This window comes from Gallus gallus, chromosome 4 (genome assembly GCF_016699485.2).
Source record: "Gallus gallus isolate bGalGal1 chromosome 4, bGalGal1.mat.broiler.GRCg7b, whole genome shotgun sequence".
Lineage (NCBI taxonomy): Eukaryota > Metazoa > Chordata > Aves > Galliformes > Phasianidae > Gallus > Gallus gallus.
In genome coordinates, this window is record NC_052535.1 from 37533090 (window position 1) to 37556378 (window position 23289).

The window sequence follows — 23289 nt, forward strand, 5'->3', positions numbered from 1 at the left end:
AGCCCAGCACTTCCACAAGGAGTCGCTCCTCTGCACTGAGCTCTCCACATAGCTGGGCTCACACCCACCTAGTCCTTACAAGCACTTCAGTTATGGCCCACCCAGCTCTGCACGTCACACTCCCCGTCTCTGCCCTTCATCTGAGGCTCTCTGACCCCTCTACAGAAAATAACCCTTCAGCTCTGCCCACTGATCTGTTCCTTCCCCACCTTGGTCTTCAGACTGCGTCTCCTCTTAGCAGCTTCTGCCCATTATCTTCCTCATCTGCATTCTTCTCCTTTTATTCTGAGTAACAGGGCTTTTAAAGCTGCATTGTGAGAATAAAGAAACATATTCTATTACTTGCTCGCAACATGCCTGGTATTATATTCTTCCCAATTCTACTTTTCCCCTCCCCTGCCCCTTGACTCTTCATCTCACTCAAAAACGTACAACATGAAATATCACAGGCTTAGGCCGACAAATAGAATTCATTAAAATGACTACGCAAAGCTGTCAAACACTTACTTAAGAATGACTTTATTAAACATAAAATTACACTGAAGCAAATTCTGAAGTCATTTTTAGAAATAAAGACATCTTCAGCATTCAGAAATAGCTGTTTGCTTATACAAACATACATTTTTTTCCAGTAAGGCATTTGAGATGCTTTGTCTTCTGAAAATAATAATAATAATAATAATAGTAGGGGATGGATGCATTTACAGTATAAATTAAATCTGCTACCACTTTACTTACAGTTTACCACCAATGGCAACACAGTTTTGAACCGCTAATACTTTCTTGCTATTGTTAACTTTCATAGCATTCTACATAAATTCAGTGCCTCTGGAAGCAACGAAAGGCAAGTCTTTATTGTTATTTCCAGCATCATCTTGCATTCTGGCAGATATTGACATGTCTGCAGCATCATATCAGTGTTTTCAGCTTGTTATACAGTGGGTGTTTGATTATAGGTATTGCCAAGAAACTGCACTTCCAAAGTGCTATTTGTAGGAGGACAACTTTTAAGGATGACATTTCACACTAAACTCAGCAGGCGAGATGAACACAAATACATGTAATTCCACATACGATGTGGTTATGTGAATTGTGTCTTCTTTGGAATCAGTAAAGGAAAAAAAAAATACTAAAGTGCTTTTCAAATATGTCCTCGAGATTAAAAGGACAGATATATAAATCATCAGTTGCACACCAACATCATTATATTGCTTAAAGAGGCATTTTGACAGAACGATAAACATTATCAGCACTTAATTCAGCTCTGCAATTAAGCATATACTATTTTAAGGATTTCCAGACAAAAATCCCAACTGTACATTGTTCATTGGAAAATATAAAGCTAAAGAAATAAATGCTTATTAATCCAATGCAGTCGGCTTTTAGTGCAAGATCATTAGCATTGGTACCAAACTCAACTTCTTGTGCTACGGGGTTTTCAAAAGTTTCATACAAAATCATAATAATAATAGCACAGTATGGGCTAACCTATAAAGTCAAAAGCTAGCCTTAATAAAAACTGGAAGGTCTCACAGAAGTGGTGGGGTACACGAGCAACCAACTGATCACTCAGAAATCAAGCCACCATGTAATTTAAAACAGCTAACAGAAAACCTTAACTGAAATCCAAAATATTCTGCATTCTTTGCCAGGCACTATTTGGCTATTAAAGATTTGATTTAGAAAGAGACAAGAATAGAGAGAATTTACAGCTTAAGAACTGAATTTTCTCTTACAATATAGGTTTAATTTCTGCTACAGATTCCCAATTACAAATTCCCAATTTCACTTTACAGTTTATTTCACCTCCCAGTCTTGCGAACTTTGCATCTGGAGGACTGCTAGTATTTTGTAGACCTCCAGTAAGGGGAAAAAAGTTCGTTAGAAGAGTACATTTGTATTTATTTCATCTAATATAAAACTCTGCTAGATCAAAAAGTGTATAAAGAGATTGAAGGATGGTAAAGAACAGTTATGTAAAAGTTAACAGTTACACATCCCTCAAACATCAGACATTTGAAAACCTTTTAAATAAAAGGCAGCGAGACTGAGCGCCCCATTTTGAAATACCTAAAAACAGGCTTCCCTGATGCTCAGTTTGATAGTAGTAAACAGCACTAAAATTATACTTGAGGAAAGAGTAAGGTTCTGATACAATAATGTTATGTGGACTACAGATCTTTTTATACCATTTAGAAGATAACAAAGAAACAGCCTCTACAGTCAAACCTCAGGTATGTTAGATTCCTAATTTCTATGTTTAAACTTTTAAGGCCTACATCTATAGTACTATGTTGACATGTGTTTGATGTAAGATTCCAGTTTTCAAAGCCAAAAAGGTTGTGGCAGTACCATCCACACTGCCTGTAAGGAAGAACCTTAGTGCAAGCCCTAGCTTCAGGATTATCCATGCAGATGTCTTCCTGATGAACAGGCTGGTGGTCTTGTCCAGGTTGCAGCCAGAGAACAGACTATCATTTGTGACATAGGCAAAACAGGGAAGAGTGTTATCACAGATGTGTAGTCTTGGATACCTACTTGGCACCGGAGTTCTGCTTTACGTTAGAGAAATTAGCTCTCATTTATATTTAGAAATAAATCATCTGTATTCAGAGGCTGTGCATTCCTTTCATATCTCCAGGTTAAGTACCTGGTATATGCAACGATTCACTAGGCCTCCAAATGAACCTGGCATGGTTTTTTTTAGAGTTGGTACCTGCATGTTTACAGGAAGCTCTGATAATCAAGGACATCTGGATCCAGGAATAGAGACTGATTTGATCCAGTCTCCACCTGTAAGTTACTCACTAGACAGAATGCTTCAAGGTTAAAAGAGCTATCATTCAGTTCTTTCAATAAAGTATTCATTGTTATTTGAACTCCACTATGTTTGTAATGTTTCTTTGCACAGAAAATGCTAACAACATCCTCTTATTCATTAATTCTTCTCTAAGATGATGTCCTTCAGTCATTTGATAAAAGTTCACATCCTGCTTTCACCAAAATAACAATTAAAATTCACTATAGGATTAACTGCCTCTTTTGGACCATTCTCCCATAATTAACACTTGACAAGCAAACAGTATTTAGCTTAACAGACAGAGGAGTTAAGCCCAGCAAGTTTTAATATCGGATTGCAAACTATATTGTCAGTTCATTTGTGGAATGCAACAGCTGACAAAAAAATAAATAAATAGTTCTCTGTCCAGAATTGCAAATGGATCTTCCTCATTGGTATGAAAGCCTATGCAGTTACTGTTTTTCTGGAAAGAAAGTGACAAAATAAACTGGAAAGAAAATAAAGCTGGGTTTTAAAAGTGCAGCATTTCTTTCTTTTTCATCTATCTGTGATGTTGTATCATCTCTCCAAAGCTATTATTTTGAATGGACAGGGAGCTAAAGTTAGACCAAACCTTCCCTCCATAGATGGTTTTGTAGCATTTTCAGGGTACAAAAAGGTAAAGCTTTGCATTAGACTTGTAAAAATTAAGAACAGCTCCATTTTTGCCAACTGCTCTCCCATGCACACACGTTTACCTAAAGAATAATTAGAAAGAGACATATTAGTGTTTTTTTATACTGTTGATCCATTTGTTAACACACATGCAATTCCTATGCCAGTGTATTCCAAATGCAGAATTGCTCTAGCTATGAGTAAGTTATGGACTTCCAAAGCTTCGGTCTCTGATATTTGAGTCTGAGTTTTGCTAAGCTTTACTGCTTGATATTAACAGTACTTACATCCATAGGAAAAGTATTATCAAAGCAGGATTCATTGTTTCTCATTTCTGCTCGGCAACCGCAGCTTTTAAGAACCCAACCCATTTTGCAAGCCACCAAAATGCAATAATAAAACAAGTCCTGTGAGTCCTTTTAAACGTCACGCCTCTGAGGCCCTACACTTGCTAAAACAGTGTGTGGGTATCTTACCCATTCCAAAAGGAATGAATGCCTCTTTCTTAATTATCTGGCCATTTTCATCCAGAAATCTTGTTGGTTGGAAGTCATCTGGGTTCTCCCAAATATTAGGATCTCTGTGTACCGACCACAAGTTGGGCACAATCACACTGCCCTTTGGAATAGTATATCCCTGCAGTACTTTAAAAAAGAAAAAGCACAAAGACAGAGGATCTGATAAGCTGCTAGAAGCAAACACAGGAGACTTATTTAAAAAACAACAACAACCACCACCAATATGGACCTATAGCTGTGGGTTACAAATGTAACGGGCACTCGAAGTGAAGGTAACTTCTGCTAGCCTGGCTGGGTCACCATCACACAGGCCAGAGCAGCTGGAAAGAAACCAAGTTATGGCAACAGCTCCCTGCAGGGAAAAGGCAGCTGAGAAGCCTCAGCCATGTTACTCTTCTCCAAAGCCTCCTTCAGCATGCCAATGCCACAGCAGCAGTCATTAGAAATGCACTCTGCTGAATGGAAATGTTGTGACCTGGTTTCCTCCCAGTTCTCTGCTGTTACAGAACTTCTGTGCAGAGATGATGGAGGTAAGGAAGAGACGTGTTTTGAACTGTAATCACTAGAGGGTTTTCAGACAACTAGTCTCATTTAAGATTGTTGCATCTTATTGTCCTGCAAGCCAAAACATTAAAAAAATCAAATAAATTCAGAATTGGATTTGAAAGCCAAGTACTGCTGCCTCTCACTGACTTAAACCAATTCTCAGCTATGTTTGTGAAAACCTACAGCCAACAAAAGGAGTTTAGAAAACATATTTATTATTATTTGTATTGTATACGCCTTTTAAGTTTTAGCAAATCAGTTACTTGTAAGTTTTTCAGACCTCTGTGTAAGGTGGCCAAAACCAACTCCAGGTACAAAGGTAGACTCAGCTTCCAACTACCACGAATCACATCAGCCAACATAAACTGATCCCTAGAAAAGACATCTCTCTAAATTTGAGAGACATTCTGGACATCAGGTCAGACATACTGCTTACCTTAACGAATATCTCAGGCTCAACCACTCTCTATATAAATGGCATTTTACAAACTTGAGCTACAGGTTTTAATAGACAAATGAGGTCTCCGTAAATTCTCACCAGATGTCCCATCAGATCTTCATCCACAAAAGAAACACTGTATTAAGTCTCCACAAATGCTTACCAGCAGTTTCTGAAGCCATTCGTGGGATAGAAAGGGGAACAACTGCAGTCATCCTCTGCACTTCCATAATGGTTGCCTCTGTGAAGGGCATTTGAGCCTTGTGGGCAAGAGAGGGAACTTTGTCACGTCCTAGAACTGCTTCAATTTCTGCATGAACTTTCTCTATTCAAAGACAGTGATGAAAAAAAAAAAAAGTACAATGTATGAGAAGGCATAATCTCAGTTTCACTTATCTGTGCTTCAGTGTTTACATAAATGTGTCAAAAATTACAATACATGATCTTCTAGCCAAAATAACTGTGGCAGCAGAAGCCAACAGAACAGTCTCAGTAGCGAAGAAACCAATCAAGTACAATCTTGACAAGGGTCCAGAGTAAAGCTAAAGAGAGGACAATCACTGACAGCGCGCTACTATGTTGGCAAAGTACAGGAAAAGTTCTGTTTCAGTTCCAAATGTAGTTGTAGCCTTAGTTAACAGTTTAACTATACAGTAGCTTGAATAGTCAAAACATTAAGAGTCTGGCCTGCCTTAAAGAGAAAGGGGAAGGGAAGGGAAGGGAAGGGAAGGGAAGGGAAGGGAAGGGAAGGGAAGGGAAGGGAAGGGGAAAGCTTTAAATGAGGTTGCTCTGGGTACTTCATTCCAGAGCAGGAATTCTGGTGCTATTACTGTAGGCATTAAAGCCATGTAAGTCTTGTTTTGCTGTTTCCCACTTTCTACTCACAGAATCTAAACTCAGCTATTTCTCATTTACCCAGGAAGGCATCAGACATGCCTTCCCCACAGGAAAAACGGAAGTGACTGAGCTCATCTCCACACTCATGAAAAGCAGAAGGTTTCAAAATACTTGCTCCTCCTGTTGTCTCACTTAAAGGCTCAGCATAAAAGAAAGTTGATTAAGAGAAGTTTCAGAGACACAAGATTTGTTTTGCCCTTGGACTGGACGATGCTGCTTTTAAAATTCCAGGTAACTCAGAATCCAGCTACAGAGCAATAGAAAATCCTGAGAGAGGAGAAAATATCAAAATCAACTTTTAATTAAAAAAAAAGTCCATTTTCATTTTTTTACCCTTAATACCCTGAACATTTTGTGCTTGACTCCCTTGCTTTTTCCAAGATTCCCAAGCACTGATCCAAGATTTTCACTGATTCCCTGTTTTCAGTGACAGAGGAGCATTCAGAAATATCATATGGGTAGTGATGAGTGAGCACTTGCTGCCACCTATTGGGATTGCTAGGAAAACAAATTCTCATATAAAGAGCACAACAAGAAATAGCTTAACAGTAATGGATCTGTTAATAGTGTGGCCCATGGGTACCTGGTCTGTGGGTTTTGCTACTTGTTTCATTATTATTTATTTTTTTACTGGCACATCATAGCCCTGCATTCAGGTATGCATATTCAAAGTAATTTAAATGAGAATTTAAAAAGAAAGAAAGAAAGAAAGAAAAAATAAGGAGACTCTTAGGGGACAGGGGAAAAATTACCGGGGGGAGAGAGCAGAGAGAGAAATAAGGTGTATACATTAATTCCCAAGCACACAGGACACATAAGGAATGCAATATTAGAAGACAATTATATTACATAGCTAAGTGATGTATATGCTCTAGGGTACTGAGCTTAATTAAACATTGTTTAACAACAGCCATGGCATAAGGAGAAAGGCAATTGTAGAAAGGTAGTAGAAGTGATAGAAAACTGAAGAAAAGACAAAAATAATTATCACACGTTCATTAGCAGACAAGAGGGAAGGGGGATTCAAACAAACAAACACAACACACAAAACCCGTCCAGCTCTCACTTGTGTAATTTACAACATATCTAATTCTTGTAACTACCTACCAAGTCAAGCAGTGATAACACACAACTATTAAAAAATAGGAGCCCATGCAATTCGTCCTCTGTGAACTCTGTCTTGTCTATACTGAACTGATACCCTATTTTGCAATCTTTGCCCAACAGCTTGTGTTGACTTTGTACAATAAACTATGATCTTGACCTATTTAAAGAGATTACTGCAGAGAGATAGGTATCATAAACAAGTATCCATTGGCTAATTTGTAAAGCAGCTGCAGTACATGACAACTTCAAAATTTCAGGTACTTTATAAAAGTATTCCTGGTTTATAATGCTCTTCGATAACTTGAGTTTTACTCTGTTCCAGGTTAGCAAGAAGCTTGGGCAAAGGGGAAGTGGTTCACTATTAAAAACTGAAGCAGAATTACCCAAGTGGACTCTGTCCATCCTGCTGAGGTTTTAGTCTGCGTATATCTAACAGTCATTTTAGTGGAAAGCATTTGCTGCGCTCTCTTGCACTCTCACTTCATCAGATGCTGCTAGTAAGTTAATAAATCAGTTGCTTTGTTTTGTTTAAATTCAACAAATTATATGTGATAAATAGGACAAAAAAATGTTGCCTTTGCAATGACATGTACTGTAGCAAGACCATGTATAAAAAAATATTTAATCAAAATGAACTGTAACTCTTTGGCAATGAAAACTTATCTTATCAAACTTATAATGGATAATGCTTCACTTCTCCAGAGTCCCCTGATAGGTTCAGGAGCCTCCTTACCACTGCATATCACTGCACTGCCACTGTAAGCCTGGAACAAAACAATTGCCAAAAAGAAAGAAAGAAAGAAACCAAAATCAACCACCAAACCACTATGCCGAAGTTCCCTTGAGTTACTTGCAAAAGATAAAGCAGTCCCAAAACAGAAGAAATGCACAGACACAGCATAAAAGACAGCTGAGATAGTTAATATACAGCACTACCGTAAAGATCATCATAGTAGGGTAGGATAGAAAAAGATGTTTTATTACATACCTGCTTTTCAAGTTGCACATAGATACGTAGCAGCACTCCTAATGACTTTAATAGTGTTTCCGTTTGCTTTCAATTCTGAAAATCCAAGTGGAGTTTACAAAACACCAAGAATAGTCTTACCTTGTACTTCTGGGTAGAGAGACATGTAGAGCAGGCACCACAATATCGTGTTGGAAGTAGTGTCTGTGCCTGCAATGAATAGATCTCCAATGATAAAAAATAGGTAGTCTTCATTAAAACTGCTCTCCTTGTTGTTCTTCTCTTCTTCTGCATGGAGGAAGTACATATCAATGAAGTCCCTGGGATTTGCTGCATCCAGTGTATCCCTGTGCTGTGCAATTATTTTCTTTAGAAAAGCCGTAATATCTAACTCTGTTTTTCTAAGCTCCCTGAAAGGCCCGAAAGGAAGGTAGTACAGCCACGGGCAGATGTTGACCAGGATCATGGAGCTGTTCACGCTCAGCTCCAGTGCACGGGCCATGTTCTTCAGCATCGTCTTGAACTCAACATCTTCATAGTTGAAACGCCTGCCAAAGGCCATGGAGCAGATAACATTAGACACCGCATTGCGAATAATTGGAAAGGGACTAAATGAATCCTTTCCATGCTTCAGCATTTCTTTCTTTATGAACTTCAGCTCCTCGATGATTTTGGGCTCTAAGCTGTGTCTTCCTACTCCAAAATGCCGCAGTGTTGCGAGAGAGAATTTTCTCTGCTGCTTCCACACAGGGCCATAAGGTGCAAAAATAACACCTGGAAAGGAAAAGAACAGACTGAAACAAAGCTGTTCTTTTTTCAAGTGGAAAGAGGGGAAACCGTTACACAGGCCTGCAAACCATAAGCCAAAACGGGGGGGAAAGATACACAGCAGCTGTCCCAGGTTTGGAGCTAGAGGAGGAAGAATTTCAGTGTCCTGAGATGCAAAGATGCAAATTCTTTGAGCAAGACAGAATATGTGATATTAAAACAGCAATTCTTTCTTCTTCTGTTCTACTGATTTCTCACTGCTTGTGTGTGTACACAGTCCTACTCTAAGTATTGTTTTTACCTACAGAGGATACACGTGCTGCAAACAAACACGGAAAGTGAAGACAGATTAAGAGCCACATGGCAACAACCTGACTTGCATCTCTACATTTCAGTGCCTCTAGGCACACGTTCTGCAAGATAATATCGTTATGAAATACAGTTCAGTTCCTCAGCTTCATATAAATATTGCTCACTTACAAATAGAAACACCTCTGCTGCACAACCAAAATAAACTCTTTCTAACACTCCACAGTTAACCTGAGAGTGTTTAAAGTCATCAAAACAAGGGCCAGTGCTGCCTTCATTCTCCTAATATAGTGACATCATCAATTCTGACTGGAAATAAAAAGTTACTTTATAAAAGCAACATCAATTCTTCTACCAGATGCAAATCTCAATGCTAAGTTTAAATGGAAGAGGTCACAAAAAAAATTGGCAACAGAAAGATGCACCATTTTTCTATATTCAACATCACCTCCATTTCTCTTAAGATTTCACATACATAGCCCCAATAAACAAGTAAGAAATCTACAGACAGACATCTGCAGATACAGGAGATGGATGTTCTCTGAAGTGTCTGCAGTCCCAGAGGTATAAATAGTTCAATGTAACATAAAGCTGGTAATCTTTACAGCCAGATTTTCTGATTACATTATCTATTCTATTCACATAATTAGACTGAAAAATAATAAAAATTCAAACACATGACCTAGTTTTGAAAGTCCTAAACAAAACAAGCAGAGCGTTATGATGAGTCAGTACAAGCCGACCATCAGCTGAACTTCACCTTCTCTGTACAAAACCATTATCCATTCTCTAGCACTTTTAAAACAGAACCAAAACTTCTCAGATCCTCTTCTTTTAAAGCAACATTTCCTATTTAGTGCTGCTGCCATCAAGGAGACACAAGGATGGGTGAAATAAGAGGCTTATTGAGGGGCTGCATTTGGCCAATAACTAATACAATGTGGATATCTTGTAACAAAGCAATGCTTTATCATTACTTTTATCCCACAACAAGTGTCCTCAAAATGAACTACACATACACAATCTCCTCTTTCTGTCACTAGGAAAATTGGTTTCAGAATCCAGATAACCTCACAGAAGAAAACTGACTGATTACCTCAGGTGTAACGAAGTCTCTCCTAATCAAGGCAACAAACCTCTCCCTGCATTACCAGAGCCTTTCCAGCAGTCATGCAAAGAGGCTGCACAGCACTTCTTCTGAAGCCCTGAAGCCTCTCACTATTGCAGAACTGCAAGAACTGATTTGCAAATTGGAAAAGTGTAACAAAGGAGAGAAACAGATTACAGAGAAAGAACAGAGTACAATTAGAGTAACAGATAACTAAACTGCCAACCGTATCACTGGCAGGCAACAATAATGGAAGAGCAGTCAACTGTTTTTGCAGATAATCCCTGCACAAACTGAAAATTCAAAGCACTCAGCACAGGTGAAAGTAGCATAGAAATGAATTTGAAGAAAATGAAAAAACAAATTGTGAAGCAACAAGAACCCAGAATTATCAGGACCTCGTACTGATTAAAGAGAGCAGATTTCTATTAGCTGAGAATTAAAGCCCTTCCAATACAACCAACGAAGCAACAGACACACAGACAAGCAAACAAAACCTCCCTTTTTACATGAAAAGTTCAAATACGGCAAGTTCTGCCCAAGGTTATTCCCCCACCCCCTTAATTTCTCACTGTTTGGTTTAGTGTTGCTGTAATGCTGGCAGCACAGACAAACAGGATTCATGACAGAGAACATTCAACTTCTGCCTTGCCCCATGCCCATGTCTAGAAGCGCACAGGGCAGCACTGCAAGGAAACACTCAGTCTCCATCCACTCTGGCGCACAGGTCTTTGCTACCCGCCAGAGCTGGAGGATACAAAAATGCTTTACTAAAATAAAAATAAATCAAAAAACTGACTTTTTCTCTACATTCCAATGTTTTTCCTTCTGCATATGTGTGTACAGCCACCTTTGGTTAAGAACTATGTTGAACTTACGTTCTCCACTGAGTTCCTACTCAGCTAAGAAGTCCTTTCCTTTTTTGCTACGCAGTTGTTGAAATGCAGTTATTTGCCATTTGGGATGCTTCTGCTTGCTCTCCTCCAAACACAATAATTTATTTACATCTCATGCAACACAGCCGCGATAAGCACTTCTCTCTTTCACATTATACTCATACAGAGTAACAGTAAAGTTTTAAATAAATCACTTATCTTAGATTTTTTTCTTGCCTTACTATTTTCTTCCAAAATGATTTTTTTTTTAAATGCATTTCCTCCTTTGTCACGTACCCCCTTTCAAGTAATTTTTATGTGAGACTGGAATGTGGTAAGGAGGAACTAAAGCACTGTTCAGAATAGGAACAGACAAAGCCTGGAAATAAAATATTTTGTTTACACACTGAAGAGCTAGGAATCTGAAATGGACACCTGCTGATTTCTAAGCACAGATACAGGCTGGGCAGAAAATGGATTGAGGGTAGCCTTGCAGATATGGACCCGGAGGTGCTGGTTGATGAGAAACTCAACATGAACTGTGTACTTGCAGCCCAGAAAGCTAACTGTATCCTGAGCTGCATCAAAAGCAGCATGACCAGCAGGGTGAGGGAGGTGACTGCATTTCTCTTCTCTTCTCTCATGAGGCCCCATCTGGAGTACTGCTTCCAGCTCTGGGGTCCCCAGCACAAGAAAGACGTAGAGCTATTGGAAGATGAGTCATGAAGATGTTCTTACAAAGAAAGGCTGAAGGAGTTGAGCTTGTTCAGTCTGGAGAAGGCCCAGAGAAGCTGCAGCTGCCCCGTCTCTGGAGGTTTTCAAGGCCAGGTTGGATGGGGCTCTGGGCAGCCTGATCTGGTGTGGAGCAACCCTGACTGCAGCAGGGGGTTGGAACTTGATGATCCTTAATGTCAGTTGTAGCCCACTGGACCTGCAACTGTTGCCTTGCCAGTAATGCAATCCCAGTACAGTGCAAGTCGAGTACTCCATTCTGTGCCAATGTTCAGCCCAGTGAAAGCACCTGCAACTCCCAGCGGCCTTCAGAGAAGCTCCTTGTGCTGGGCCAGGCAGCCCCTGCAGTCCATAACACATTTCCCTACTGCTTTCTGAGCACTGTACGCTGTACCTGTAGTTCACTTTACAACACCAGGGGGGAATTCACCTCCTCGTGACAGTTAACGTCCAGCGATACATAACAATTCGGAAGAACTTTATGATAAGGGTGACGGAGCACTGGAACACGCTGCCCAGAGAGGCTGTGGAGTCTCCTTCTACAGAGATATTCAAGACCCATCTGGATGCCTGCCTACCTGTGTGACCTATTGCAGGGAGTCTGTTTTAGCAGGGGGTTGGACACAGTGATCTCCTGAGGTCCCTTCCAACCCCTGCCATTCTGTGATTCTGTGCAATTCAGACCGTTTTACAGACCAACCTCACTTCACGTACCTCCTTATTCCCAAGCACAGCTGCAACGACCTTCCAGATGGAACCACTTGCCAGGCGGCACGACCCTACCGCAGTGCCGTACGAGGGGAGCTGCATCCCTCACACCGCTGCCACGCGTTTGTGTTTGTCTGCATCACCGCGAATGCCACTCTTGCCCTTTCCTCTCCCAGGCCGCGCTTAGCGGGGCTGCCAACGGACCTCGGGACGGCTCTCCCCGCGCTGCCTCAGCGCGCTCCGCCCGCAGCCGCTATGCGCAGAGCCCCCCAGCCCCACCCGGGCCCTTACCCTTCTTGTGGGTGATCATGAGGACGATGGGGACGGAGGGGCGGTCGCTGAACACCTCCGCCTTCTGCACCAGCGCCTCTCGCACCGCCCCGAAGGTGTTGAGGACGATGAAGGGCCGGCTGCCTACAAAGAGCCGGAAGATGCTGCCGTACATCTTGGTGAGGCCGGTGAGGAAGACGTGGGGGGAGAAGACGGGGGAGCCGCGACCGCGTCCCCACACCTCCAGCACCCACCTCCGCAGCAGCGGCAGCGGCAGCAGGGCGAAAGCGAAGTTGCCCACCAGCGGCCAGGGCGCGGGGCCCGGCGGCAGCCCCGGCGGCGCCCGCGGCCGCAGCAGCCAGTAGCAGCCCAGCCAGCACACGGCCACCAACAGCAGCTCGGTGGCGGTGGGGGCTCGCAGAAGCCACTCGCCGCCCGTCGTGCCCGCCGCCATCCTCTCAGGTGGCTGCGCTCGCTCCTACCCGCCCCCCCTCGGCGCGTAGCGGATTAAGATGGCGGGGGCGGGCGGGCCGCGGGAGGCGGGCGGGAGGCGAGGCCTGAGGCGGGCTGACCCTCCCGCCCACCCCCTCAGCGGCCCGGGCCCCGTGCGCGGCCGGGTGTGGGCAGCGACAGCCGCAATCGCGGAGGAAGAGCCGATGGCAGCTCAGAGCTGTTCTCGGTGAATGCCTGCAGCCCTTTGGAACGAACGTGATTTCGGTTCTCCGCTCAGGGCAGCCTCAAATGCTCAGCACCAGCAGCCTCAAATGTAACCCTTCGGTGCTACACGAGGCTACTGCGCGCTCCGCGAAGCAGGTACTGCAGCACTGGGCACTGAGCGCTGGTGACAGGCCCTTGCCTATAGGCTCTCTGTCAAGGTTTTCAAGTGACTCTCACCAACACCACACACACACACACACACTTAAAGGAATGGGTGCTTACTACTAAATTCTTGTTTTTGTTTTTAAGCAGTTAAACGGTTAAGGAAAGAGGAGGACAAGCAGCTCAGAAAATAATGGCTAGGCTACAGTGAAAAGGTTTTATTGCAAGTAAGTGTACAGAAGTTACAGGGATTTCAGACACACGTAAAGCTTCCACTGGTCAAGGTCCGTTTTTCTCCAAGCAATTAAGGCAACTGTATGCAATCTCTTTAATCTAACATAAACAGCAGGTGGATCTTTTACTACTGCTGAAACAAAGCAGAAATTAAGATCCCATTTAAATCACCTTAAAGCAGAACAGAATGCAGGTTTATTTTGCCCATATTTGGCAGAAATGCAGTGGTTCAATTACAATGTTCACAAAAGAGGCACCTATTAGAAAAAACAGCATGAGATAATATGAAAATTTAGCTGAACAAAAGAAAATCTGAGTCTCAAGGGAAGTTTTATGTTCTGCAGTCTGTTAATACATAGTTAAGCTATTTAGCACATCTAAAAATATTACAGTTTTCTATACAATTTTATTTTTTTTTCCCCACATAGAAGTAATCTAGCCTCACCTCCTTCTAAGCCTGTTTGACAAGTGACTGGAGAAAGTAATTCTGCTTTCCTTGGCAATGATTCCTCCCCAGTCCCACTACAAGGTAATAAAAGCCATCTTCCATTTACTTAAGCTCTTTTGGAAAGTCCATTCCTCAGTTCGTTTCACCCTAGACTGAATAATCAAAGTTCTTTCTTTTAACAGGCAAAAAAACTCCATGAAACAAGCAAATAACCCTCTTCCCTCCTTCCCAGCTGCCCCCAGCCCCCAAGAGAAAAACCTTCATTAAAGAAGTACTTAACAAACAAGGTTAGTTCAAATTAATTCACATTTCTTTAAAGATAACCAAATCACAGTATTAATGCCCAAGCAAAAGAACTGGAAATTTAAAGAGAGTAAACTTCCCAAAGCATAATATTTCTCTCAAGTTTTGCCAACCTTTGAATCCTATCACAACACTTAGACCGTTGACTGGTTATTGTATGTAGTTAACATTCATTTTCCTCAGCAACGGGCTGCGTTTCTGCGTATCTCAGTTTGTAGGCAGCTTTTAGATCTTTATTTCCACAGGCACTTCGTTTGCAAAAAAAAAGAAAAAAAAAGCCACACTTTGTTAAAAGTATATTGAAAATGCTCAGAAGTTCTCTGAGTAGCATTAGCACACTGACCGTCGTAGTTCCATAACCCACAGCAGATGCTAACAGGGAAAATCCGCACTTGGTCACCCACTAGCCAGTACTTGCCGTGTGCTCACAAAAGCTTCATTTTTGCAGGGCATTTATACATGCAGTCATTTATTTCTGCTAATGTTTCTACTTATATTGCACTTTTTAAATAAATGAAAAAGATAGTTTTGTCTGAGGCGATTAGTAATTAAAATAAAGTTATATTTCACCGTGGCTTAAAGCTGTTACAGATGACTTAATTCTCTCCCTTTGGCTCTTCCAAATTTCTTGCTATTAAAGCAAGCTCTGAGAGTAGTGAGACACGATACAGACTATTGTCACTAGATTATCCATCTTCACTGGATGATTAGAGTAATTTAATTGAAAGTAGAAACAAACTAGTCCTGGAATAGTCTTTGCATAGACAAGAGTAGTTCTGTAAAACAAGTCTTTGAGAAGCCTGTTCATTTCTTGAAGTAACAAAAATAAATGGTCTGGATGAGCTTTCAGTATACAAAAGGTGCAACCTTCGAACAGAGGAGGAGCATCTCAGGTGGCACATTTGTCCACAGAGACTGCTCACTCACACACCTATACACGACACCCCATCTGCACTTCCAAGCATGCACAAGTGGAAGATGTCATACTTTCTCACTATTGGATCATACTTATGTCATAGTTGGGAACCATACTATAGCCTCATCCTAAAGGCATCAGCACTTTCACAACTGTCAGTCAGAAGAGAGCCTTTTACAACAACTATAGGCTTTCATTTCTCTTGGAGAGAAGATGTAGATAATGCTGCCTGAAGACTCAATTTAGAATGATTAGGAAGTGCATTGCCCTTTACTATATGCAACATAAAACCATAGCTAAAGAAGGGGGAAAAAAACTGCTACAGAAGGCACAAGGAATTTCTCATCTGAAGAAAACTTTGCATATGAAGCCGAAAACCAATAAGAACTTATCTTCCATAATCTCAACAATCTTAATTAAGGCTTTCACATTGACTCATAATAGACTACAAATTGCCTTGATAACCACATCCAAATCCCACTTTCAAATTTCTCTTCTGCTCTTTAGATAGGGCTACACGGTCATCTTCCTTCACAAACTTATCTTTCAAAACTTTCAGCAGAAGACACATCTACAATAGAGAGTAATCAGCATCTCCTCATACAATTTTCTGTCAAGGTTTCAGCAATGCTGATGAAGCCAGAGAATGTTTTTTAAAAACACTGAGTCTACGCCTTAATCCTATCTAAGGCATCCTTTACATCTTACATTGAGTTTCAAAAGGTTAGCTGTCCTAAGCACTTATGAAAACTCAATCTCAGACTGACCTCTACCCTAGGCACTCCTACCTTCTTCCCGCATTTAAAATATTTACAATAATATTTTGTAGGTTTTATACAAAATAAATAGAAAAGGGTCGTATTTTTATAAAAAGCATTTAGAACAAGCTTAAAATATAGAGAAATTGCTTTATTGAAAAAGGTGTCAAAACAGCTCTGCTTAGTGCTCATGGGCAATAAGAGAATACCAGCTCTTGATATTTTTTGAGATTATTAGCACCATTGATGGACATAGTTTCTGATTTTTTTTTTGAAAGATGAATGTGGTCATGTAAGTAGTCCAAAGAATTGCATTTGTTTAGTGCATACATTGACCATAAAAAGTTTCAACTTCTATGTGCCAAGTGAGCAAACCACACAGGACAAATTTCTTTGACATTAGGACAGATTTCTTTAACATTTTTACCAAATTCATGGTCAAAAGTGCAAGTGATCATGACAGATAGCACCTCTTATGATATAAGCTATAAGATGCTTACATTATTGCTTTTCTTTTTTTAAGTACAGCTAGTGCAATTTTTTTTTTAATATACAGTGAACATAGATTGCAAGGTTTTACAAATCACAACACCAGTATCTCATGGCATACAGCAAACTACAACACTGAGTTGTCATCTGCTTAACAAAAAATAGCTGACCTACGAGGAAGCATCATAATGTTCTCAACATTTTACAGTTTAAGAGCCAACTCTTGCTAATTGTGAATAATTCACAGGAAAAGGAGGCCCAGCTGGCAACTATCAGTAGAAACTACAGCACAAGAGGCCTAAAATAATATAATTTGTTAAAGAAGTGTTATGCTGTATAGTATTTGCAGAACTGGACCCCAAAACTGGAAGGAAAAAAGAAAAAGGCCATACATTGGCTCCTTAGCATGCACAAACCACAGCACTCCTGTTTTACCATCTTCAGCTACTCAGTAGGCAACAGCTTTCCTGGCACAGTTTTTCCCCAGGGTGGAGGCATAGCTCCAATTAACATTCAAAGCTAGGAATTCAACTTAGGAAAAAATAATGCCAGAAAAGCTGCTGGTTGATGAGAATGAAAACCACATTGCAGTCAAAAGGAATGTCCTGCCTAAGTCTCTCAAAGCCTCAAAGTCACATGGAAACAGCAAGAACTGCAGCCATCAGAACATTATTTCCTCTTTTGCTCTCGGGCTCCTGGCTGCAACCCTGACCTCAATAAAACAAGACCTCATCTTTATCATACCTGACACGTGCTATCTTAAGTCAGAACAACAAATAAAAATGGACATAACAAAACATCCACAGAGCAAGAATTTCTCAATGCAAGTGATTCCTGACACAAAGAAACAAGCATCCCCCAGGATGTTAGGCTTTGCACCTGAAAGTAATTTCAAGTACTGTAAGTGTGTGTTTGACAAGAATATCTTTTGGCTGTATTGGTAATTTGGGAGCCTTCTTAATGTTAATTATGTTACTCGGCATCAAGCTATTTAGAAAGCAACAGAAGCAAGAGAAGACAGACAGGAGCACAAGGCAGCCTATGCTACACATAAGCACCATTCTGAATGGCCACGAACTATGAAAAATCAGAATGTAAAACCAGCTTTTACAGAAATAAAGAAGCCCTGACATATTATCCAAGGCAGAAGAGGTGTTAAGTTTCAAAATTCTGCCTAAGTTCCATGCACATAAAATTCACGGGCGCAGTTACAAGTATACAAGGAGGTAAAACTCCCCTTCATATTCTCAGCACTCCTGCTGTCCTCTAACACAGAGTTTTAAAATATGCAGACGTATATTCACTTCTAGTGCAACTCACATGCTTGAAATAACACCAGCTCAGATACAGTGGTGAATTAGAACTGTCTTTATAGCAGTTCCCCTTTTCAGTTCTTTTCTTAAGTTTTCTCTTTTTAATTTCTGTTATGCCTTCTAGCTACCGTTGCCTTCCATGCTGAGCCCTTGGTCTGAAAGGGTTCCAAAAGAACAAGTAAAGATGGCTCAGCCTACTATGCAGGTACAACCTAGTCTTTCCTCCCAGAAGGAGGAGAAACCTCTGCGTTCTGCATCCAGTGCTGTGTATACAGAGCAGACTACTCCACACAGGGACACCCCATGGCCTTCCAATTGCTTAAGATACCTACAGTCCAGAATTGTTTCATTTTCATTCTCAGCATCTTGGCACTTTTTCCTTGCACTGGGAAGCATCATAAAGGAACAGAAAAAGCTTAATGTACAACCAAAATTACTTCAGTGGAACACAGAGATATTTTTATGTCCTCTTAAGCACTGACAGTCACTTGGAATAGTGGTCAACAGAAGTAATTTTCTTCAAGATTCTTCTTTTTTTTTTTTTCCCCCTCCTCCAGAAACTGAACTTAAGTCACACTAGTCTTAGTGCCTGGTCTAGAACACAAGCAATGTTTACTCTTAGATCATTTTAGTGTTGTGCATCTGTAGAAGACTCCTAGCTGAGTTCAAAGCATTAAAGAAAATAAAGATGAGTATGGAGCGCTATGCCTGGGAAGTCAGCCAGTAGCAAAAACCAGTTCCAAGCATTTGATCACTACATCTAATATACTGAGCAAGTATTTAAGATTATACCCCTTCACTCTTTAAGATAGTTTAGGTAAGAAAAAGTTCAAAGGAACCTTCCCACAAGCTGAAGTGGAAGACTTCATCTTGCACTGAAATGAATGAATCTGATCTCAGAACTGTAAAACATGCTTCACGTCTACTGCAATGAGGCAAGGGATCTGGTCTGATATCAGGCTTTTGCAGGATAAATAGTCGAGCCAGACACTAACGATGGGTGAAAGTTTAAACAGATTCAGATTTAAGAAACAGATAATCAGATTACTGCAAATCCTCTTAAGAGAATTCTCTCTCATGTCCTAAGATATCTTCTAGTTCCATCTTTACTAATAGAGCTGTGTTTCTCAATTATATGAAGTTTAAAGTTTTTATTTTTAAAAGAGGGGAGGGAAAAAAAAAAGTGGGGCTGAGGAGGAAGAAATGCAGTGCTGGAGTTCACAGCAATGTTTAGCACAGCTTTTTGTTACTACCCCAGCTGCAGCTATCTTACCAAGAAAACAGCATTGGAAAATGACTAACAATAACATTTATGTCCACAAGGGAGCGCTAAACACATAGAAATGTCAGTTCACAGCGCTTCTAACTGTGCTAGTCACTGCCGGCTGGCACGTTTTCTCGGAAATAAGCATCTGCAGCACGATCAAATAGCAGCTCATTTCTTTAGATGTTGAAGTTAACCTTTTAAATCCCAGTTCGGCATTTGAATTTAAGAAATCCTGGTTTCAAGTTAAGCATTCCTGGAAGTTTGATTTGTAAATGCAGAGCACCCAACAGCATTCAAATCATACTGATATGACAGGTGCACAACTGTAGCTTTTGTTTTGTTTTTGAAGTGCCTACACTGTTCAACATGTAGATGCTCTGCAGTAGAGAGAAGGAACATTTTATTTAGTCATAGTACAGCTGCAGCTTGTGACATCTGTAAGAGATCATCATAGCTCCAGGAAAGATACTTACAATGACATAACAAAAAACAGTGGGCCTTCACAGCCCAAATAGGCTCATAGTCAAGCATCTGGTACATTAAGATAATCCAAATATTCTTCTGTTTTCACTCACTGCAATTCTTTTCCCTCCTAGGATGAAACCAGATTTTCTGCTTCACAGAATCTACCTATGATGATCTCCAAGTTCTTAAAATAATTTTTATTTACCAGCTGATATGTATTGGATAGACTACTAGAGCCGTAAGCACTATCGTGTAAGTAATTAGTTACCCTACTTCATCACCATACATACATAGGCATAAGAAGTCTTCAAGCACATCTGCACTATGTTTGCAAGAACAATATAAAGCTACAAAGATAGTAGAGGAATTCTTTTTTTAAATGTAAAGTAAGCACGCACCCTTTTGAGGCATTTGATACAGTGCAGTAAAGTTAAGCACCTAAGGTGAAACTGAGCTAGAACAGGAATCAAGTATTTTGAGCTAGGGCTGTCGTTTACTTTTCTTCTGCATTACAACAGAAGTTTCTATCAGATTCAGCAGCAGAATGAAAAGCTCACACTTACCAACAAAAGCAAAATCTGACTTTGTTCTATTTTTCCTTCTTCCACGTTTTCCCTCACAGCAACAGGAAAACCCACCTAATCCTGCATGAAGAAATCCTAGTTGGCAGATGCATTACAGAAATCCCGCTGAGACACAGCGGTGGGTATGCAGACAATTAGTTATCTATGCTATCCAAGTATTTACTATTCAGCCACCAGATGAATACCACTGCTTAAGCTCCTTACTGGAATGCTTTACATCACATTATTTTCAAGGCACAGGTAACAACAGTGAGATCCATTCATGATTTCTAGAGTATTACTAGAACTGTCTTAGGATGAGCATATTTAAGATATCAAAGCCAGTATTCATCTTCAAAAAAAATGTCATGCTCTGTGAAGTTACATTGATATAACACCACCCTGTGAAATTTATAGACTCTCACTGAACCAATTCATTTGTACTTTCATGAAAGTGATTTTGATACCAGCTTTTTAGTTACTCAAGTTCTGTCAGGAGCAAGCAAATACACAGCCATGTCTACGCACACAAATTGCCAGGGCACACTTGAAAAAATTTGAGCATCTTATTTAAAATAAAACAAACAAGCAAACATGAGCAGAACTTCTTTCTTAGCTAAGTTTTTTTTAACCAAGGATGTGTTGTAAGGATTTTTTTTATTGTATTGTACTTTGATAATGCACAAAAATTTGAGAACATTAACATTTTCATGTACAACTTAGTTATCGATCCCCTTAACTAAAACAAAATATATATCTGAATAATCTGTATTGCATTTTAATACTTTAACTGCACTATTTTAAAAACAAGTTTTCATAAACTATGTTCATACTTGTCACTCAATTCAAGACATTTTTAAAATAAACACCATTTCCTTTATACTAGTGTAACTTCAGCTCTTAATGCAGTTCTTGCTCTGCTATCAGGCTTAACTTGAAGACTTGGAAAAAAAATTGAATTATCTGCAGAAATGAATTGCTAAAGATGGTACGTTAGTTTTCTAGTTTGCTTTCTCAACAATACAAAGCAATGAAAAACAAGAATCAGGTAGTTGCTAATTGGCATTTCTGTTACACGTTTACATCGGTGGTTTCTTACATTCTCAGCCAACATGCGTATAGAGCCTTTCTAATTGAACTAAAACCAGGAGGAAAAAAAAAAGGAGAATTTGCACTTGGAGTTATACCACAGTGAAATGCAATCCCAAATGGTTTTACATAATAACTGAAGAAATGCTTCTGTTGTGGGCATTTACCTTGGCTTTTTCTTTTTAATCACAAAAATGTGTCAAAAGGTACCAAAACCAAATTAAATGCAGAACTATGGCTCCCAAGCAAACTTGGGACATAGTTTCAACAGGAAATAGCTATTAAAATTAAAAGTTTATGTTAAATACAGCCCCATTCCAGATCTGGTCTCTCGAGCAGGTGAGATCAATGGGACTTTCGCCTGAATTAAGAACAGTATGACCACTCTTTTTCAGTTAAGTAGTTTTCTTTAACATGTTTACCTACACATCAGCATATGCTTATGTGTGCGTATGCATATACATACACCAACAGTCACTGTATAGCTATATACACAAGGCCAAACTGCAGTTAAAGATTTAGACTTCAAAACTGTGCCCTTTTTAAAAAATAAAGTTCTAGGCTCTTTGAGCTCTGATGTTAGCAGCTATTCCTAATTTGCAAAGTCATCAGGTAGCACAACAGTTTAAATATAAAACACTAATAAAAATGTAAAAATTGGTACATCGTAGGATATATGGAAGATAACAGTGGTAGCAGTATTTTAGGGTCATAAGATAGTTATACCCACAGAATGTAAAAAAAGTCAACACTTGCTTCCAGCTGTGCTAGTCACACAAAGGTCTTCCCTTCATTAGCAAAGATAATGCAGCAAACCACTTCCCATAACTGTGTTTTTTGTATACTTCAATACATGGATATCATGCTTCTATATTTTAGCATGTTTTGGCCCTTTCACTCCAGAACTCTGAGGATGAGATTTTTGGGTGCTTCTGTGGATGAGCGATAGTTAGCAGTGAAAGTGTTAATAAGGTCTTTGGCACCTCTATCTCATTAGTAAAGCAAAGTCCTGCTCCATTTTCTTTAAGGAAAAAATCCCATCAGCGGTGCATTCTATCAGCACATCACGCTGCACTGCGTGATCACAGGAAAGTATTATGAAATGGCAATATACTTGTCTACAATTTATTTCCAATCAATTGCACAGACGTTTGGTCCACTTCTTCAGTTACAATATAGTCCTCTTAAGAACTTTGGTTACAGCATTAATATTTTGGTAAAAAAAACAGAGCAGATGCTTTTCTTCAGGTAGATTTTTCATTGTCTTCTCCCGTTTTCTGAACCCGTGAATACTTTTTGCATGACGATTTGAAGCAGCTGGGAGGCCAAGATATTGGCCAGGAGAAGCTGCAAGGAACAGATCCTTGCACGTTCTTCTCAAAGAAATAAAATATTGGATACCACCAAGCTCGAGAGAGAAAATTTGTCTGCGAAGAAACCTTTAGAGTCTGTATGGGCAGAAGCAGGTAAGGAAGAAAAGGACACAGAGACAATAAGTTTAATCAATTATAGTGTTCTAAAACAGCAACAAAAAAAATCTACATTAGAGTACCTATCTGCAAAGACACGCTGTGTTGAAGAAACACATCAATACATTTATTCTGAAAAAAACTGAATACTCAGGTAAGATATGCATCATAATACAAGCATGTACTGCAAACTAAACATCTTTAACAGAAAGGGATACTCTAATGCTATGTAGTTTATGTAGTTTAGGGAGACAAAACACCCAAGTCTTTTTTGAATGAGCGTCCTTCCAAGCATGTCATGTTTTCATTGATGACTAATAGTTGAAAGCTACATTAAAAGGGCTTCAGAACTAATATTCTACATTCCTACTTGAAAAGGTTGTTGAAATATATCTTCTAGTGATGTTTACAGTAGAACTGCTATGGGAATTTATGCATAGTCTAGCTATTTTAGGTTG

At 40.0% G+C, this 23289-nt stretch overlaps 2 protein-coding genes across 9 annotated transcripts in view; both read right to left on the reverse strand.

Moving 5' to 3' along the window:
• Positions 1-503: 503 nt before the first annotated feature.
• On the reverse strand, positions 504-13182 carry CYP2U1 (cytochrome P450 family 2 subfamily U member 1). Its single transcript, XM_420491.8, has 5 exons — positions 12720-13182; positions 8070-8702; positions 5121-5282; positions 3931-4098; positions 504-3537 (listed from the first exon to the last, which is right to left on the reverse strand). The coding sequence occupies exons 1-5, from the start codon at positions 13150-13152 to the stop codon at positions 3359-3361; spliced, it is 1575 nt and encodes a 524-aa protein (XP_420491.5). The 5' UTR covers positions 13153-13182; the 3' UTR covers positions 504-3358.
• A 538-nt stretch (positions 13183-13720) lies between these two features.
• SGMS2 (sphingomyelin synthase 2) overlaps positions 13721-23289 on the reverse strand; it is a 37887-nt gene continuing 28318 nt past the window's right edge. For 7 of the 8 annotated variants that reach the window (XM_015276206.4, XM_040698927.2, XM_040698926.2 and 4 more), the window contains exon 6: positions 13721-22810. In XM_015276206.4, coding sequence (XP_015131692.1) covers positions 22607-22810 — 204 coding nt within the window. In that variant the 3' untranslated portion in view covers positions 13721-22606. The remainder of the gene's footprint in view (positions 22811-23289) is intronic. The other variant, NM_001277826.2, reaches the window with a different exon arrangement.

What these genes read in the sequence shown, in the direction of transcription:
- CYP2U1 (XM_420491.8), bottom strand. Translation starts at nt 13,152, where the DNA reads ATGGCGGCGGGCACGACGGGCGGCGAGTGGCTTCTGCGAGCCCCCACC. An exon ending in CATGATCACCCACAAGAAGG is followed by an intron (nt 8,703 to 12,719) that starts GTAAGGGCCCGG and finishes TTTCCTTTCCAG; the next exon opens with GTGTTATTTTTGCACCTTAT. An exon ending in AATGGCTTCAGAAACTGCTG is followed by an intron (nt 4,099 to 5,120) that starts GTAAGCATTTGT and finishes TCTTTTTTAAAG; the next exon opens with TACTGCAGGGATATACTATT.